At 45.2% G+C, this 16787-nt stretch overlaps 1 protein-coding gene across 1 annotated transcript in view; it reads right to left on the reverse strand.

Annotated features, from left to right (window-relative positions):
* Positions 1–100: 100 nt before the first annotated feature.
* The window catches only part of IRAG2 (inositol 1,4,5-triphosphate receptor associated 2), a 39025-nt gene continuing 22338 nt past the window's right edge, over positions 101–16787 (reverse strand). The window contains exons 20-40 of the mRNA XM_005492719.4: positions 16180–16241; positions 15185–15250; positions 14291–14399; positions 12846–12993; positions 11960–12041; positions 8472–8518; positions 8324–8388; positions 8121–8225; positions 6607–6689; positions 6410–6482; positions 5777–5831; positions 5664–5691; positions 4992–5132; positions 4470–4604; positions 3606–3753; positions 2696–2739; positions 2016–2093; positions 1843–1907; positions 1304–1405; positions 1061–1165; positions 101–671 (exon numbers count right to left, since the gene is read on the reverse strand). Coding sequence (XP_005492776.3) covers positions 428–671; positions 1061–1165; positions 1304–1405; positions 1843–1907; positions 2016–2093; positions 2696–2739; positions 3606–3753; positions 4470–4604; positions 4992–5132; positions 5664–5691; positions 5777–5831; positions 6410–6482; positions 6607–6689; positions 8121–8225; positions 8324–8388; positions 8472–8518; positions 11960–12041; positions 12846–12993; positions 14291–14399; positions 15185–15250; positions 16180–16241 — 1985 coding nt within the window. The 3' untranslated portion in view covers positions 101–427. The remainder of the gene's footprint in view (positions 672–1060; positions 1166–1303; positions 1406–1842; positions 1908–2015; positions 2094–2695; positions 2740–3605; positions 3754–4469; positions 4605–4991; positions 5133–5663; positions 5692–5776; positions 5832–6409; positions 6483–6606; positions 6690–8120; positions 8226–8323; positions 8389–8471; positions 8519–11959; positions 12042–12845; positions 12994–14290; positions 14400–15184; positions 15251–16179; positions 16242–16787) is intronic.

Genomic DNA, 16787 nt, shown 5'->3' on the forward strand with positions numbered 1-16787 from the left:
CCTTCAAAACTTTATTATCAAAAGCTTTCAATAAAGTTACATTTCAAGTTTTAAATACTTTTCTATTCAAAACATTTAAACAGGTTCTGAAATGCAAACATTTTATCTTTGTTCAAGCAAAATAAATTCTTTATTCAATTGTGGCCAGACCACCTAGACATGTTTATTGTTAGCTACGTTCAAAAAATTGCTGTTCTTTTGTAAACCTCAGTAGAACTGAGATCCTTCTAGCTGCTTTTGAAGATGACTTTTGTCAGAATAGGAAATATTTTTTTTCAGTTCAAGTCATGCTTTAAAGACAAAAAAACTTGATCTGTCCCCCCAAAAATACCCACAACCCACCAGAACAAACCCAGACAAGTAACCTTAAATAAGGCCAGCTTCAGCTCCTGTCCTGCGGAGCTCAGCCCCGGCAGCGGAGCCGGGGTTACATCGGGGGAGGGCCGAAGTGCCGCAGTCTGACGTAGGGCCACAGCAGCTGCTGCAGCGTCCTCCAGGCATTCCCACTGCACACGGGGGCTGCATCTGCCGGCTTCTGCAGGGACAGCCCCACCAGGAAGCTGGTGAGAGCAGCCAGCAGGACCAGGAGGGACATGGACGCCCAGAGGGTTTTGTTGGCGTTGCAGAAGGAAGCCTTGAGGTGGGACGCCTGCGCTGACATCGAATTGTACCTGGGCAGGGCAGGAAAGCACAGAGCCCTTCAGGCTTTCCCCAAAACGAGCAACTCTTCCCACCCCACCCAGCCTTGGAGCAAACTAGATCCCACAAACAACAAGAGTGACAGGCTGTTACTGTTTTGGGAGCTGGGCAGGGGGAGCTAAACTGTTCTGAGTTTAAAATATAGTCAAGGAAGCAAATTCTTGATAAGCTGGCCCAGCTCAGTCATCCACCCATGCTCCCTGTTCCTCACACTGGTTCTGAAGAGGATTCACAAAAGCTGCCTTGCAAGAGCAGCAAGAAATCTTGCTCCTAGAAAGCACTGAAAGTCCTGGCCTTTTGTTTGAACCCTCTTCTCAAGTGCACCTCCCAAACATGCCTTTAACTTGTGAAAGAAACTTACATTGACTCCAGGGTCCATTTGGGTGGGTGTTTTCCTTTTTCAGAGACACTTTCCTTCCTAGTTGGTTGTTCCTGTACTTCAGCAGGTGATTCCAACTGCTCATTCCTGTAAACAAGAATCAACAGCTCCAAAGCTTTGCCAAATTCACAACAGCTTGGCTTTATAACCTTGACCAGGTGGTGAATTAAAAGCTCATTAAAAACTAAACCAGCACACCTGGGAGGAGGCTGCTGCTGAACTTACTTGGTTTCAAAAGGCTCCTCTTCATACTCTGCCCAGGAATAGGTGCTGAGGAACCTCTGCAGTGAAGGGCGCTTCTCATTCGGCTTCACCCCTAGCCTGCCCCTGCCAGGTGTTAAACACATTTGCCTGATTTTCCCCAGCAGATAGAGAGCAGAAAATCAGAAATTTAGCAGCAGCCTACTCATTTGGTTAACCACAGACAAATAACTTACAAATTTATTTGCTTGAAATTAGGACCATTTAAAAAAACCCCAAATGAAATAAAACAAAACTGCAGATCCACCTGCTGTAGATATTTAGATTTCACAATTTAGTTCTAAAGCAAGAAAGTTGTGGGGTTTTTTAAAGCTCTCAATGCTCAATAAATAAAAAAGGTGAACTCACAAGGCTCATTTACTTATTACAGCCCATTAAACTAATGTGAAAGGTGTAGCCTAAACATTATTGTACCCCAAGATGCTCCATAAACTGCTTCCTACAGGCACAGTTAGAGTTGAAAAATATTTGCCCCATTCAAAGACAAGCCCAGGTGACTTTACCAACTGCTTGATCTCCTGCTGAATCTGTCACTGCGTTCATCCCCATCAGGTTCATGGAACTGGGCCTGGAGGAGAAATTTGACACATTTACTGCACTGGCATTCTGATGCCTCATCCCAGCCAGTTTTGGGGAGGTGAAGCACCTCAGCATCCCTCCAGCAGCCCCTACTTACCAGTGGCACCCCAATCCCTGCATTCCCAGCGCTCCTGGGCACTGTTGCAATGCTAACTCTCCGCAGGGCTGACGAGGGCTACACAAATAAGAGGCATTACTGGCTCTTAGCAAGGCACAACTGGGTTACCCACTGAGCACACAAAATACCATCTGGTTTGTGCAGGCTATATTAAAAAAAAAAAGAGGTGCTGACACCTAGCGTGAAGCGACACACAAAGAATCCAATCTCAAGTGCAGATCAAATCAGCTCTTTCGAGCAGCATCTTTCCACAGTAAGTGCTTTCTGCCCACCTGAGTGAGGCTGCCTGCACAGCTTCCAGCAAAATACCAACCCTGAAGGTAACTGAATTCCCCTAACCTGGCTCACAGGAATTCCTACACTCAGCAGTTTGAACTGCTCCCATATCTTTGTGCTAAACCCTCCTTTAATTCCAAGAGAACCACACATGAACAATATTTCTTAACCAGTGAGTGAGAGCCCAACCACTTCTCCTCCATCTTCTAAGGGGGACTACTTAGAAGGTTGGTGGGGTGCCTGAAAAGTAGATCCTCATGTTTGATGACACCAGCCTATATTTGTGACAGAAAAGCACCAAGTCAAGCATGCAGCAGAGCACCAGCACAAAAAAAACCAAACACACATACACTTAAATTGAAATTTCATGTAAGGACCATTACCTTAAAGTTAAAAGGACCTGGTAGCTTCTTATTCATAGATTCATCTGTAAAGAGATCAGACATCAGAGCTTTACAGGAGGATCTTGCTGCTTACAGGAGTGTAGTGAGCTTAATTTGCAGCCTAAGGTCTGACTTTCTGCAGTGCTTGTTTAAGCAAAGCACTCTCAGAAAGCAGAAATGAGGTCTCAGGAAAAAGCTTCCTATTTCATTAAATAAGTTCTTAACATTCACACATTACCCATCCTCTGCAAGCATCAACTTCTGTAACTATCATCAAATATATTCCATTATTGAGGTAGTTTCCTGTTGCAGGACTGTCTTTCGCAGTCAGGACTGCAATCCAAAAGGCTCCTGCAAGGATTTAATGGTGTGGAAGACTTTCCTTTTGGCACTTGAAAAACACATCCTATTTTTCAGAAGAGTTTAATACTGGCAAAGCTACAAGTGCACAACACTGGCTGCAAACCTGGCAGCTTAGAAGGGGAAATAGAGGGCCCCTGCACTTAAGGGGTTTGTAATTTCCCATGAAGAAAGGGTGCAGGCTGTAGAGAGCAGCCAAAGCTCAGCTACCTAGAAATAGCTACTGTGAACAAGCACCTAAACTTACTGCTCACAAGGAACAAGACCAGCACGTGCCATGCCCTTTGCTGAAAGCAGGACATACCTGTGTGCTTGCAGTGGTGCCCCACACACACCCCTGAGACCCATGACAGTTTAGGTACAAGTTTAATTTCAGAGAGCTGCTTTTAATAATGTTAATAGACAGCTGTCCCCCCCATTTTTAGAGGAGATGACAAAACCACTGTATAATTCTGTCACCTAAGATGTGGAGGGATTATAGGACTATTCTGCAGCTATAAGGGCCTGTCTGGCAGGTGCTAGAGAGGGGAAAGAGGCTTTTCCTGGTTACCTCTGTCTCCAAGGGAGCTGAAGGATCTCTCGTTCTGGAGCAGGACCTGCTTGAGCTCCTCGAGCTCAGCGTGCTCTTTGGCGTACATGCGCTTCAGGTTCTCCACGTGCTGGATCATCACCTCCACAGCCTTGCTCACCCGGCTCTCCTGAGGGAGCAGGGAAAGCAGCAGCTCTCAGGGAACTGCCTCATGTTTGGAGAGCACCTGCTCTCCTCTGCTATCTCACTTTTATCTTCCCTTTCAAAGCTTCACTACAACCCCTGTCCTGGCACATGGTACACAGGTTTCATTTCTCTGGGGATCACTCTTGTCGTAAAAGCAATCAATTTTCAGTTTGCCAAGCTCTTACAACTCATCATCATCACTTCCTCTGATCTGCAGTCTCAGCTGCCACCATGCATTTGCTGGTATTGCCAAGTCATTTTTATGCTGCCCTGGGGTATTATACACAACCACACCTAACACTTGAGCAGAACTTGGTCATTTGGCTGATTAGCTGCCCTTTCCATAAGGCACAGAACCACCTTTGCAGCATCAAGGCCATTGTTACCACACTGCTTGGTATTCTGTACATCTCACTGCTGCAAAGTCTTTATTGTTTAGTTTTTTCAACCAGAATCTTATTTCTGCTGTGGGTTTTTGCACAATTCTAGTGCAGCATGGCTGCTCTCAATGCCTGGGATTCCTTTTAAGAACACAGAGAGAAGAGAAGGCCAGGACTAAACTGTTCTGAGCAGTCTACACTACACACACCAGATTCCCAAATGCAATCCTGGAACCATAACCCCAGAAAGATGTGGCCATCCCTTTGCAGCTAGAAGCTTTTAGCTTTGTAGAAAGTATTTTTAGATGGGAAGTGTTACCTGATTAATAGCTCCCAACATCTCTGCTCTGCTGGCAACTCGAGCTGCATATTGGCTAAGGAACTGCAGGCTTTTCTGCAGCTTCTTAATGATGTCCTGTGCCTGGTTATCTTCTTCACACAAAGGAACTAAAGCCTAAGAGCACACATTGGTAAGAAAACTGGTGTGAATTATTAACAGAGAATGAAGATTGAGCTGATGACACTGAGGAGCTGCATTCAGGCCCACATCAAGATCCTTAATCAGTGTAACTTAGAGCTCCAGTGGGCAGAGACTGGAGCGTAAAAACAGCTGAAGCAGGGGTCAGATGTTTATGCAACAGAAAAATTGCCTGCTGCCTTTGCATGCAATACACTTGGATCAGGGTTACCCTTCATAATCTCTCATATTTCAACTGTATTGCTCCAGAACTTCATTAATATTTGCTCATCATGCATCCCATGCACACACCCCACTTTAAAGAGCTGTTTTAAGAGACACTCACATCTACTTATCCCATCCCCCTGCTGGCCCCTGCCATACCTCTAACATATTCACAGCATTTGTGATCTCCTTTTTCAAGTTTTCTTCAGCCAGGTCTCGAGACCTCTCTTCAAGCTTCACTCTTTTGTCCAAGGTAAACAAGTCACACTTAAAACCTAAAGACAGCCTCAGAAATTCAGCCTGTTGCGGGAGAAAAGATTTCAGAGGAATCCAAGTGATGCAGAAGTTTAGGTAGATTTGGACACTGATATGACATTTGGGGCTATACCCTGTGACCAAAGTTTAGCAGAGATACAAAAGAAGAAGTGAACATGACCCACTTCCTTAAAGCAGGTCTTCCCATCTGTAGTGATGGTGGGAACTTTCTGCAGCCAGAAGAGGTGACATCCTGGCAGCACAATGTGCCATCTGTGCCTTTTGACAAAACTGTCTTAAACCAGCACATTGTGCCTGGGAGGAGGTCACAGCTATGCTCCTTCAAGCTTGCAAACAAATGTCACAGTAGTGACAAGTCTTTGTTCAATTTTACAGATTTTCACCTTTCTCCATCCCATCTCCTGCAAAAATTTCCATTAGGCTTGGAAAGAGATTTCAGAAGTTAGACTGCAGGAATACATCCAGTTTAAGCTGGATCATTCTTTTACATACAAGGAGTTTATCTACAAGATCTGATGTCTGAAATACTTCAGGATACAAGCAGTTGAGACTTACCTCCACTTCCTTTTCATTTGGAGTGTCACTGTAGGGGAAGAAAAAGAACCATGGAACAGACTGTGGCTTTAAATTCATACCTGCAGGCGATCACTGAAAGTCAAAACACTTACGGCTCATTTTGCTTGGTTTTATCTCCTTTAATGCCACCTGCAGTGGGTGAACTCCCTGAGAAGAGACCAAAAAAACCCATTTTCAGACCAAAGTGAAAAATTAGTCTCCCCAAACCAACCTGTGAGAGACTTTTAAGCTTCCACAAAACCCCCTGTTCAAGATTTAGAGTTTTAAGCTCGCACCACTTAAAAGAACTCATGTGCCTCAGGTTCTGTTTGTTGTGAGGCGCCACGGCACTGCCACCTGTACAAGGCCCCAAAAGTCAGTTGTTCAGGGCACTTCAGCTGCTATCTTATTGTTAGCATATAAATGGTTAATTGAAGGTTTTTGCTTCAGGATGTTATGCCATTTACTACCTCACCAGCTTCTAATATCCCAACTCCTTTGCAGCTAACAATTTTCCTCATCTCTAGAGGAATGTGGAGCTGGTTAGATCAGTATCTGTGGAAATCAGAGCAGCACATTCTGCATGACACCACTGTTCTTCTAGTCATTGTGATCTCCAACTGCAGGTGCCAAGCCCTAAAGCATCACACTTGGTGTGGGACAGGCGACTCCCTGCACCTCTCTACACAGCTCTGGACTCAGCTTGTGCTCCAGTAACATGAAGGTGTCCAGCAAAACCCTCTTACCTTTCCTGTTGGGAACCACAGCTAGTGCTTCCTCACTCTGCTCTTTGTTATTTCTCTTTTCCTGGTCCGCTTCCTAAAGGCACAGCAGAGCAGTCACAGCAAGGGAGCAACCACACCACCCCTGGAGGGGCCTCTCCCCTCCTTTGCCACTCCTCAGCCAACCCAGCTGGGCTTTTCACTGTCACCAGCACTCTTACCAGGTCTTGCTTCAAAATATTTTGACACACAGGCTTGTGTTCTTCTGTGGCCAGGGAGGATTCCCTTGTCATCTGACTTGGTCCTGTGAAAAACATTCCCAAATCCAAATGTAATGATTAAGAAAGCACACCCAGCTTCCAACATCCACCATTTCAGCCATGGGCCAACCAATCTAAAAAACTGCACCAAATGCCATGAAATACCACTGAGAAAGAGAGGAGACAGCAAAGAACACTATAAAGACACATAGGAAGAAGTATGATAACTAAGATTGGGAAAAATCCCCATAAGAAGTGTTATATGTCTACAGCTGAAAATATAATGTACTTCCTGTAGTTAAAGATGCAGGAGTTACAGTAATATTCCCTTGGATAAATAAATTTTATATTTTGCTACCAGCATGGAGATTTTTTTTGTTGGTGGTGTTTGCTGTTTAAAGAGGCCGTTTTAAATTAGTATTTATACCTTAAAAACATCAAGAATATTTTGTTTTCTTCTTTGTTTATGCAGTCACACAGCTGTGAGCCAAAGCAATTGCACAGAGAACAACAAGAAAAAAAGCAAAACCAGAAAAACTCCAGCTTCAAGTTGGAAGCCTGCAAGGGGAGATTTATTAGTTCTAGTATTAGGAACACTTTCTTTTCAGAGATGTGCAACAGATAGCTGGACTCTCAGACTTTAAAGCTATTGAGACTTCTTTAAATCTGTTCTGCATATCTGCTTCCTCTTCGCTAAAAGCACCTGGATCACATATGAAAATTAACAGTAGAGGGAAATTAGTAAAAAGAAAATGCTTTTAAATGATGAGACAGAATTAGATTTCAGGAAGATAGTACTGAGGAAAGAAACAAAACCAAACAAGAAACTGTAGTCTTATATCGAGGTAAAGATTAAGAAGATATTATAAACAAACACACAGGTATTCTGTGCTGCTTATTCAGATCAGCTTCACAAAACCAGCTTAAATACAGTGTGTACAGATGCTCCAGTTTTGGTTTGATTTTATAGTTTTTCAGTGGAATAAAATCACGAGAGCTGGTAAGAATCTGGTAGGTGTTTAAGGCTCTAGCAAAGACAGAACAATATTCAAATGCCTCTACCCTCATCTTGCCTCTTGACCCATCCAGCTTCTTGTGCAACAGCCTTGAACGAGAGGAAAGTGCTTAGTAGCACTGTTGAACTAAATAACTGTTTAAACCCACAAAAACATGTTTTCTCTTGTCAAAATGGTCTGGGATTTTGTACCCACTCACTGTTTTACCAACTGAGCAAACCCCAAGATCTCACCAAGTTGTTTCATGCTCCCTTGCCTGCAGTGCTGTGGTAAGAGGGGTAAAAAACTTCATTCCTACTCAGCTTCATGGAGGCTTGAGAGCACTGGCAGGTGAAAACACTTGCAAAAGTAGAAATTCTCATGGTGTTGCTCTTACTCAGCTTCCTCGCTTCAAAGATGTGCTGGAAGCAAACAGTTTCCTCCGAGGGTGAGTAACAGGCAGTGCAGCCGCCACCGTACCTGCCATGGGAGCAGCTGGCTCCTTGCTGCTGCTTGTCTCCACTGCCACATCTTCCCCTCTCTCATGTAAGCCCTTGGATGAGCTTTCCTCCATAACAAGGCAGCCTGCAACACCAGACAGCAGAAACACAGCTTTCTTTGTTCAGTAAGCACACAGACTTGGGCACATCCAAGACTCCCAGTGCCGCAGGTTAAGGACCCACCTGGTACCGGTGTTGTGCTTTCCACTGAGGATGCAAGAGCTTCGTGGGCTGATGGTAAGTGATCACTGCCAAAACAAAACCCTTTCAGATACTCATCCACATGATACACATCTTAATAAAGTCTTTTAAATCTTGCACAAGACCTGACCTGGATGCAATCAGCATGGCTGGCGGTGTTGACTCCTCACGGTCAATCTTCAGAGAGAGAGAAAACAGTGAGTATCAGAGGGTTAATGCCAGTATAAAATTTGTACATCAAAACTTTAACTTTCCCAGCTGTGCCTAAACCGTTCCAGCAGTGAAGAACTAGCTGGTAAGTTCACAGAATCACCAACTAGTCTAAAGCCATCTCAGGAATGTTGTACTCAGAGAGGTGTTTTTGTTCCCCACTCTGTGGTTGGCTCCTAACTCACATCTTCAATGACCAACAAACACGTTACTGCGCCACCACTGCTACATCTTAACTCTGCATCAGGAGAGATCCATTTTCGTGGTCTGGAGCCCAAAACCTACAAATGAGGTGCACAGGGCTTCACCTGGCTGTAGAGATTAGCCTCATTAGGTAAAAGTGCCAATAGTCACAGCATGAGCAAGCAGATGGTTCAGAACACTTGTGTGCTGTGTTGTACAACAATGTTATATATGACAATTACCCAGCCCCTTCAGAGGCCTCAAGCTTCCCTGGTGTGCAAGCAGCAGAGGAACAAAGCAATTAAAAGCTGGCAGTTTTGCTCATGTTCCTCTAGTTGCCACAGTGTGGTTTTGGACCTGAGCCTTATCACATCACAGGCAAAACCAATATCCTCTTGAGGCTTTGAATTTCGAGGGAGGTGCTATTTGTGCAATGTCCCTCTTCTGCATTTCACCCTGGAGAGCTCCAGCTCGCTCATTCAAGTTGTTGGGTTGGTCTCAACTTCATGGCTGAAGATACAGGGGGGAAGTGATGAGGTTTAAAGGGTTAAGTTGGTAATGACTTGTGCTGAATTACCCAGTGCTGAAGAGAAGTGCTGAACAGAAAACAAAACCAGCCCAAATCCCCTCCTCTCTAAGAGGAGAGGGAGGGAGGGGGAACAGCTCCCTCCACAGCAAGCACCCAAGAGGACTACTGAAGTGTGTGTGGAGAAACAACAGAAAAACCACATTAGCAAGTCATTGCCTGTGTTCTGGTATCTTTCCTACTCCCTTCAAACACCCTCAGAGAACACAGGAAACCCAGCAAATGAGCACAGGGGGTATCCAAGGGCCCTGGTCATTCCCAAGAGTGACCAACTGCTCCTAGCATTAGCAAGTGCCTTTTCCCTCCTCCCTGCCTTGTCAGAGCTGCTCTTACACAGCCCTGGCCCAGCCAGGTGGATGCTTCCCTTAATGCAAATTCAGGCTATTTTTATTATTGCTATTTGAATTCTCTCATAAGTTGAGGAAGTGCAGCAATACATTTGCCTTGTTCAGGCCATTGGGTCTGCAGAAGTATTGGGGAGGGAGAATACCATCATGTTAGAAAGAAATCTAAAGGGCTTTTAAAACTAACACATAGCACCCAAGCAAACAGAAAAGCCCTTGCATCACCTAGAACTGAAATGACACATTATGCTACATTACCTGTACCTGCCCAGATGGGCACATGCTCAGTGATTTCTGTTTGCAATGAAGGAAAACCCTCAATTCAGTTTTTATAACCCTAAGCTGACTGCCAGGATTGTACACTCCCATGGATTCCACATAAAGGGGAAGAAAATCCCAATAAAAGAGAAACCACATTCTAGATGTCTTAATAAAATAAAATCACACAATGGTTTGGGTTGGAGGGGACCTTAAAGATCAAATTTCCAACACTGATGGCCAAGGGACATCTTCCACTATCCCAGCTTGCTCAGACCAACATCCAACCTGGCCTTAGACACTGCCAGGGATGGGGCAGCTGCAGCTTCTCAGGGCAGCCTGTGCCAGGGCCTCCCCACCCTTACAGTAAAATCTGTTGATAGAGCATTGGGGAATGGCACAGTCCTTTAATGAGGAAGAACAGCCAAAAAAGATCCTGAAGCCCATCCCTAATCACTTTTCCCACATCCATCCCTCTAGCATAATAATCCAAGGGTTCTCTATCTCAGCCCATGAATTCTGGCCAGTCTTGTACAACTCCCCCCAAACAATTATTAACATTTGGAAGACCTGTCAGGTTTTCAGGCTGTGGTACAACTTCCACATTAATAAAGCCAAACAAGAAAAAAAGCCCAAGTTTCACTTGGCTCTCAAATGCTCCTTCATTAAGTAGCCCCTGAGCTTCTATGGTGACAATGATTTGACACAAATAATTTGAGTTACTTACAATCTGATCTGCTCAAATACATCTGCAACTGCAGAGTAATAAAACTCCAAAGAAAACTAGGGAGACTTTTTGTAGTGAATAAGGATATGCAACTTCTCCTACATGCCAGTGTTTGGAATAGATACTGGGCACAGCCCATTTGCCTTTTCTCTAGGGCAAGCTTAAACATTTTCATTTCCCCCCTTCAGAACATTCATGTGCAAAGTTTATACTAAAAAGTGATAACAAGGATGGAGAGAGACATTTTTGAGCCCAGCTGGAATTACAGAAAGCCCCAGAGCAACAAAGCACAGATGTTTCACACACCTTTGCCCAGCTGTGACTTTCCAGGAGGACTGGATCAAGTAGGAACCCTTGAGAGGATTCTCTTTAAGGGCACTTAATAGCAGCACAAGCTGGGAGTCCTTCACCTGCTCTACCCCAGTGTGCTGAAACCACAGAGTTCCCAGCACTCTTACTTTCTACCCACACTGCACTTTCTGCTTTGATTTACCACTACAACCAGACCATCCTGTACTCACAGGTACCACACACCAGGCAGGTTCACCCTGAGGCTGGCTGCTCTGTGGTCCCAAAAGGTTATTTCCAGTTTCATAGAAACCACTGATCAATATTCTTCCACCATCCCCACCAATATAGGAGTTTGCAAGCTCATTAGGAGCCCTGTGTGGTGGAGCTGAGGTTTAGACTTCAACAGTGAGGATTTCAGCACAGCTTAGGTGTGCTGAGCTGCAGCTTCTCTTGCTGCTGCCCCAGGGAAACTGCAGCTCGAGCTCTAGATGCAGGATCCAGGGCAGCAGTGAAGGCATAGCTGAGTACACCAGCTGAAGGAAAGCTCCCCTACAGCAAAGATGGCATTTTTCAGCTGTTACATGGTGCCTGTGGGAGGAAGTGCAAAGAAAGGCAGTACTCCCAACTGAAGCATCCTGTGGCTCCTTGCAGGTGGAGAAAAGGAGTGAAAACACTCCGTTCTTGCCTGGCAGAACCAATTGTTACTGCAGAACCAGCACTATCTCCACCCTTGAAACCACATTTAAAACACTCCATAGCTAACGGCATGACCCAGTTTTTGGGTCTTGATGTTCAAGACACAAAATATCAAGACATTTCATTTTATAACCAAGGTATTGCAGAAGCATGCCCAAACAGAAGGGAACACCCCCCACAGCACCCTGCTGACTGGTGCCAGCTCCATCCACTGAGGAGCAGTGCTGATTTATAGCTGAGCCATCTGCACCTGGGTCTGAGCAAGGCACGAAATGCTCGAGCCTTCTCAAAACCACATCTCGGGCATCAGAGCCAGCACTCACCTCAGCAAGTGAAGAGTCCATCATTGTAATGGAAACAGGAAGGTCTGCATCAGTGTAGTCATCAGCAGAGTATATTTTCCACCTGGCAACACAGGCTTTATTTGCATATTGCCCAAACAACAGAGAGATAGAGCGCCCATTTTCCTTAAGCACACAACAACTGAAGTCACCCTCTCAGTGCAGTCAGTCAGCTGGTCTCTTAGGGAAGGAAAAATTCATCACCAACATCAATCCCTCCTCCCCCAAACAGCAAGAACCACCACCAGCCCTTTTCCCAACCTCCTCCACACTGCACTGTTCCACAGAAAACCAGTGGCAAAAGCTTTGAGAGCTGCTGAGTCTCTTGCTGCAGACTGCCTGCTTCTGCACCTTCAGGAACATCCTCATCTTTTAAAATATTCACTGCAATTCACTTCAGCTTTCATAATCTCAAGCAGTTCAATCTCTATTTTAAAGATATAAGGAGGCAGCTTGATAGGCAAGGACCTCAGAATTCCTGCTCTAAGCTCTGCAAAAGAAAAGTGACTCCTCAAAGCCAATAGGATTTTGGCACCTAATGGCAACACCAATTGTTAAATTGGTGTTAGTTGTTAAATTAGAGTTAACATGGAATATAGACATGATTTTGGCATTCTTGTCTCAGTTCTCCAGCATGAAATAGAAACCCCATCAGGGTATTTGGCTGGTTACCAGCAGTTCCAGTAAAGAATTCTGGTAGCTGTGAATAGAAGCAAAGTGCTGCCCTGGATCCCCAAGGGCTGATCACCAGGTGTCCAGTATTCCCTCTAAGGGATGGCCCTGCAGCTGAACCCAGCACATGGAATCTGCTAGACCCTGTTGACTCTTCCCCCCCTCGCACCCCAAAAAGGTGATTACACCACCTTACCTGCATCCTCCTGAGGTCACATCTGAGCTGGACACGTGTCCCACATCATGCCTCTCCAAGGTGCAGCTGCCAGAGCTCTGCCTGCAAGGCTGGTCCCAGCTGTGCCCAGGAGGGTTATTTGGGCAGGAGGTCTCCAAGGTCAGAGCATCTGGTGAGAAGGACAAGCATGAAGAGAGGTGGTCCTTGGCAAAGCTGGATTTAGCTACAAGTTTTTGGGTAACTCTAAAATAATCAAGAAGCAGACCAATCAGGCAGAGATTTATAACGAGGTAATTTCTATCTCGGTAAGAAAGGCTTTGGTTGTGTGGCCTCAACTTGTTCTGTAGATGGAGAGTTTGTCAAGGTGTAGCAAAGAAAGATTTGCTTCCATTCCCATCAATAATGCCTGGAATTACAATTGAACATGTATATTCTGTGTGGTACCAGCTTGCTGCTGGGAGAAACACTTGTGTGTGAAGTCCCAAATGCAGCACCCTGCAGCTCTGCAGCCCTGCAATGCATGGCTGTCAGTGGCTGCTTTTAATCCTTAAAAGGCTTGAGAGTTGCAGGGAAGTTCAAACAACTCAGGAGTGCAGAAAAAAGCAACAAGTACAATCTGCTGGGAAAGGTGGGGTTGTCAGCCTGGAGAAGAGAAGGCTGAGTGGACAGTGGCACAGGCTGCCCCAAGCAGATGTGGCTGCCCCAAGCAGATGTGGCTGCCCCAAGCAGATGTGGCTGCCCCAAGCAGATGTGGCTGCCCCAAGCAGATGTGGCTGCCCCAAGCAGATGTGGCTGCCCCAAGCAGATGTGGCTGCCCCAAGCAGATGTGGCTGCCCCAAGCAGATGTGGCTGCCCCAAGCAGATGTGGCTGCCCCAAGCAGATGTGGCTGCCCCAAGCAGATGTGGCTGCCCCTGGATCCCCGGCAGTGTCCAAGGCCAGGCTGGATGGGGCTCTGAGAAACCTGTGATAATGGAAGATTATCCCTGCCCATGGCAGAGGGGGTGGAATTAGCTGATCTTTCAAGTCCCTCCCCAAACCATTCTCTCACTCTATGATTTTATTCTCAGTAGCTCTGTTACTGCTCAGGTTGCTAAACCAGGACTCAGCTCAGCAGCCAAGGAGCAGGACATCGCAGTCAGAGGGAATGGGAAGAACAGAACTCACACCCTCTGGGCCCAGACTGACAAGCATCCTGTCAGGAATATGCTTGGATGTATAATTTATACCAATAGTTCCTAAAGATTTTGGGAACAGTCTGCCAGGTTGACAGACAGCCACCTCTTCAGGCCTTTCACTGCAAGCCCTGTAATAATGGTTCAGATTCCTGGATTACATGCAGAAATAGGTTAAAGCCCACAACAGATTCTCCACATTCCAGCAGCACACTCAGCACTACTGAGATTGTTCTGCCAACTCCTTCTCTATTTCAGGTGAGAGACAAATGTCAAACATTACCAGGTCTTACCTAGCAGAGGGGAGCTGTGCCAGCGTGAAGCACCTGATAGCAGTGCCCAGGGAAAGTCAGAGTACAAGGTGGGTCCCTCATTCCATGGTCTTTTGGATCTGTGGAGCTGCTAATTGAAAAAATAAGAAGTGCTTCTGTTCCACTGCACTGAATACATTAATGCCGCCAACTCCCCCCACACACAGGCATCTGCATAATGTAACACCAACAGTTACACAAATACATCTTTCTGTGGCTTTTTTGTCAAGAAAAGCAGAAGAGCTCATATCTTTAATGGGCAGAACAGTTACAGGAAGAGGCAGGATAATGAAACTTTGCACTCGCAACAAAACGTGTTGGTTCAAGCTAGGTCTGGAAATAAATACTACAAAACCAGGCAAGATGAGCCTGAGAAGAGAACCAAAGTAGCCACTCAAATCCTGTGAAGGGAGTAAAAAGAGAAAACAAAGAAAATAATCCAAAACACACTATTTCAGCCAAGCCAAGAGGTGTCATCTGAAGATGGCATCTGAGAAGACTCCTTAAACAACATGTGCAGAGCTGTTTTTGACCTAAGGTTGCTTCAACAATGAAAAATGGAAAAGAAACTGGAATAAGGGCCATCTTCAGACTTTGATGCTTCTCAAAAAGCAATTTATCACATGTGTGTGTTGTGCTTCAGAGGAACCCCGCTTTGCAATAAAGTTTGGAATATGTTTTTGTACGCCTGTAAACACCTGCATGCACATACACAGATATTGATATCAAATTATTTTTTAAAGAATATTTAACTCAAAGTTTCTCATGAGGAACATTATTTATTCCCCTGAGGTGATGAAGGGAAAAACCCCCACCCAAATAAACCCAGCATCCCATTTTAAGAGGCTCAGCAATGACCACAGCAAGCACACTTACCTTCCCTTTTACGTGTGCAGCTATCGTGGGCAGCAGAGCGTACTCAGACTCTGACTCTGCACAGCACTGTTGTAATAGAGAGAGAGTTTAAGGCAGGCAGGTAAGGAAAAAAACCCAACAAAAAAAAGGAGAAGGAGCACTACACCACTGATTCTGAGCAAAATGAAACTTTATCTTCCCAGCTGAACTACTTGCAGCTATCAGCTGCAAAACTGCAACTACAAAATGCTGCAGCTGTTTGCCCTTGCTACCTTCAGACTTTAATTTTGCAGACCCTTATGTACAAATAAAGTTTTATTCACGTGCAGATGGCCCAGCTTTGACTCTGTTCCTCTGATGCTCCTGTCCCCCTCTGATGCCCCCTGCCTAGGGGACATTTCAGGACCTTCTGTTTGATGTTAAATATCTTGTTGATCTGTGCTGAATCCAGAGTGCTCAGATTCTGAGCTATAGTGTTCCTTACTAGAGACAGTTGGGAAAAAAGTCTCTCCATGATGTTTCCCCCTCCACCCCCTCCCAAAGTTGAGGCAAGTAATTTTATTCCAAGCAAAGCACTCCAGAGTTATGTAATTTCCAATGTATTTCTCCACAGAGGGCCACAAAGTTAATAACTGTTTCACTGCCTATTCCAATGTCTGGGTACTGAAAACACCTTACATTATGAAATTTTAAACATTTGTTTTCAAGCCTGTCTGCAGAGTGGGACAAAAATCACACCAGTGCATTAGAGAAGGTTTCCCAGCCCCTTTTGATACAATCACAATTGCTCACAGTGAAGACCAACACCACACCTGTAAGTCCTGACACATTTTGCCCAGAAGGCTGAATAAGGAAAATAACGTGCAGATTTGTACATACAGCTGGTGTACATGCTAGGAAAGAAGATACAAGGTGCTGCCAAACTGTCTGCAGCTGTTCTCAGCTGTGTTGTCCTTCCACCAGAGCCCTTCCTCTGCAAGCCCACCTTTCCTGCCCCCAAGCAAAGGGCACCATACCTGGCACACCAATTCACAGAGACGCCTCTGCAGCAGTTCCCATCTCAGGCCATTAGCAGTTGCTATGAAGAGACATTTACAAGTCTAACAGGGCTCCTAACAACTTTATAACAAGCAATCCAATGTTACAGCATCTCTAACTACTCCTTATCCAAATTTACTGGAGTTTGCATTAGACTGGTGAAGCCTGCAACAGCGTTTTCAAAGGAAAAAGAAAACACTGGATATCTTCACCTGCAAATCAAGGGCAAAGCTTCCCCACATCATTAGTGTCAGGATGCCACAGTTCCCTGTGGAAACAGATCCTTCACTTACAACTTGGGGGAGGAGAAATATTTGTCCTTTCCACCTGACATGCTGTACAGAAGTTTTAAAGTCCATGGGCTTTGTATTTAGAAGCATTTTCCCCTCTTACTGTGCAGGTGGGAGGAAGTAGGGGGTGGAACGGGTAGGTGGGCAGGAGACCACAGCCCAGCCCCTCAGTCAGAAGATGCACCAGACCAGTCCGCCTTTCTAAAGGAATCAATATAAAGCATTTTTATTATTTTCTTCAGTGCCAGCCTTGTTTGTCAGTCCTGTTCTTCAAAATGCTTTGCAAATTCTTTACA

The sequence above is a fragment of the Zonotrichia albicollis genome, chromosome 4, assembly GCF_047830755.1.
Source record: "Zonotrichia albicollis isolate bZonAlb1 chromosome 4, bZonAlb1.hap1, whole genome shotgun sequence".
Classification (NCBI taxonomy): domain Eukaryota; kingdom Metazoa; phylum Chordata; class Aves; order Passeriformes; family Passerellidae; genus Zonotrichia; species Zonotrichia albicollis.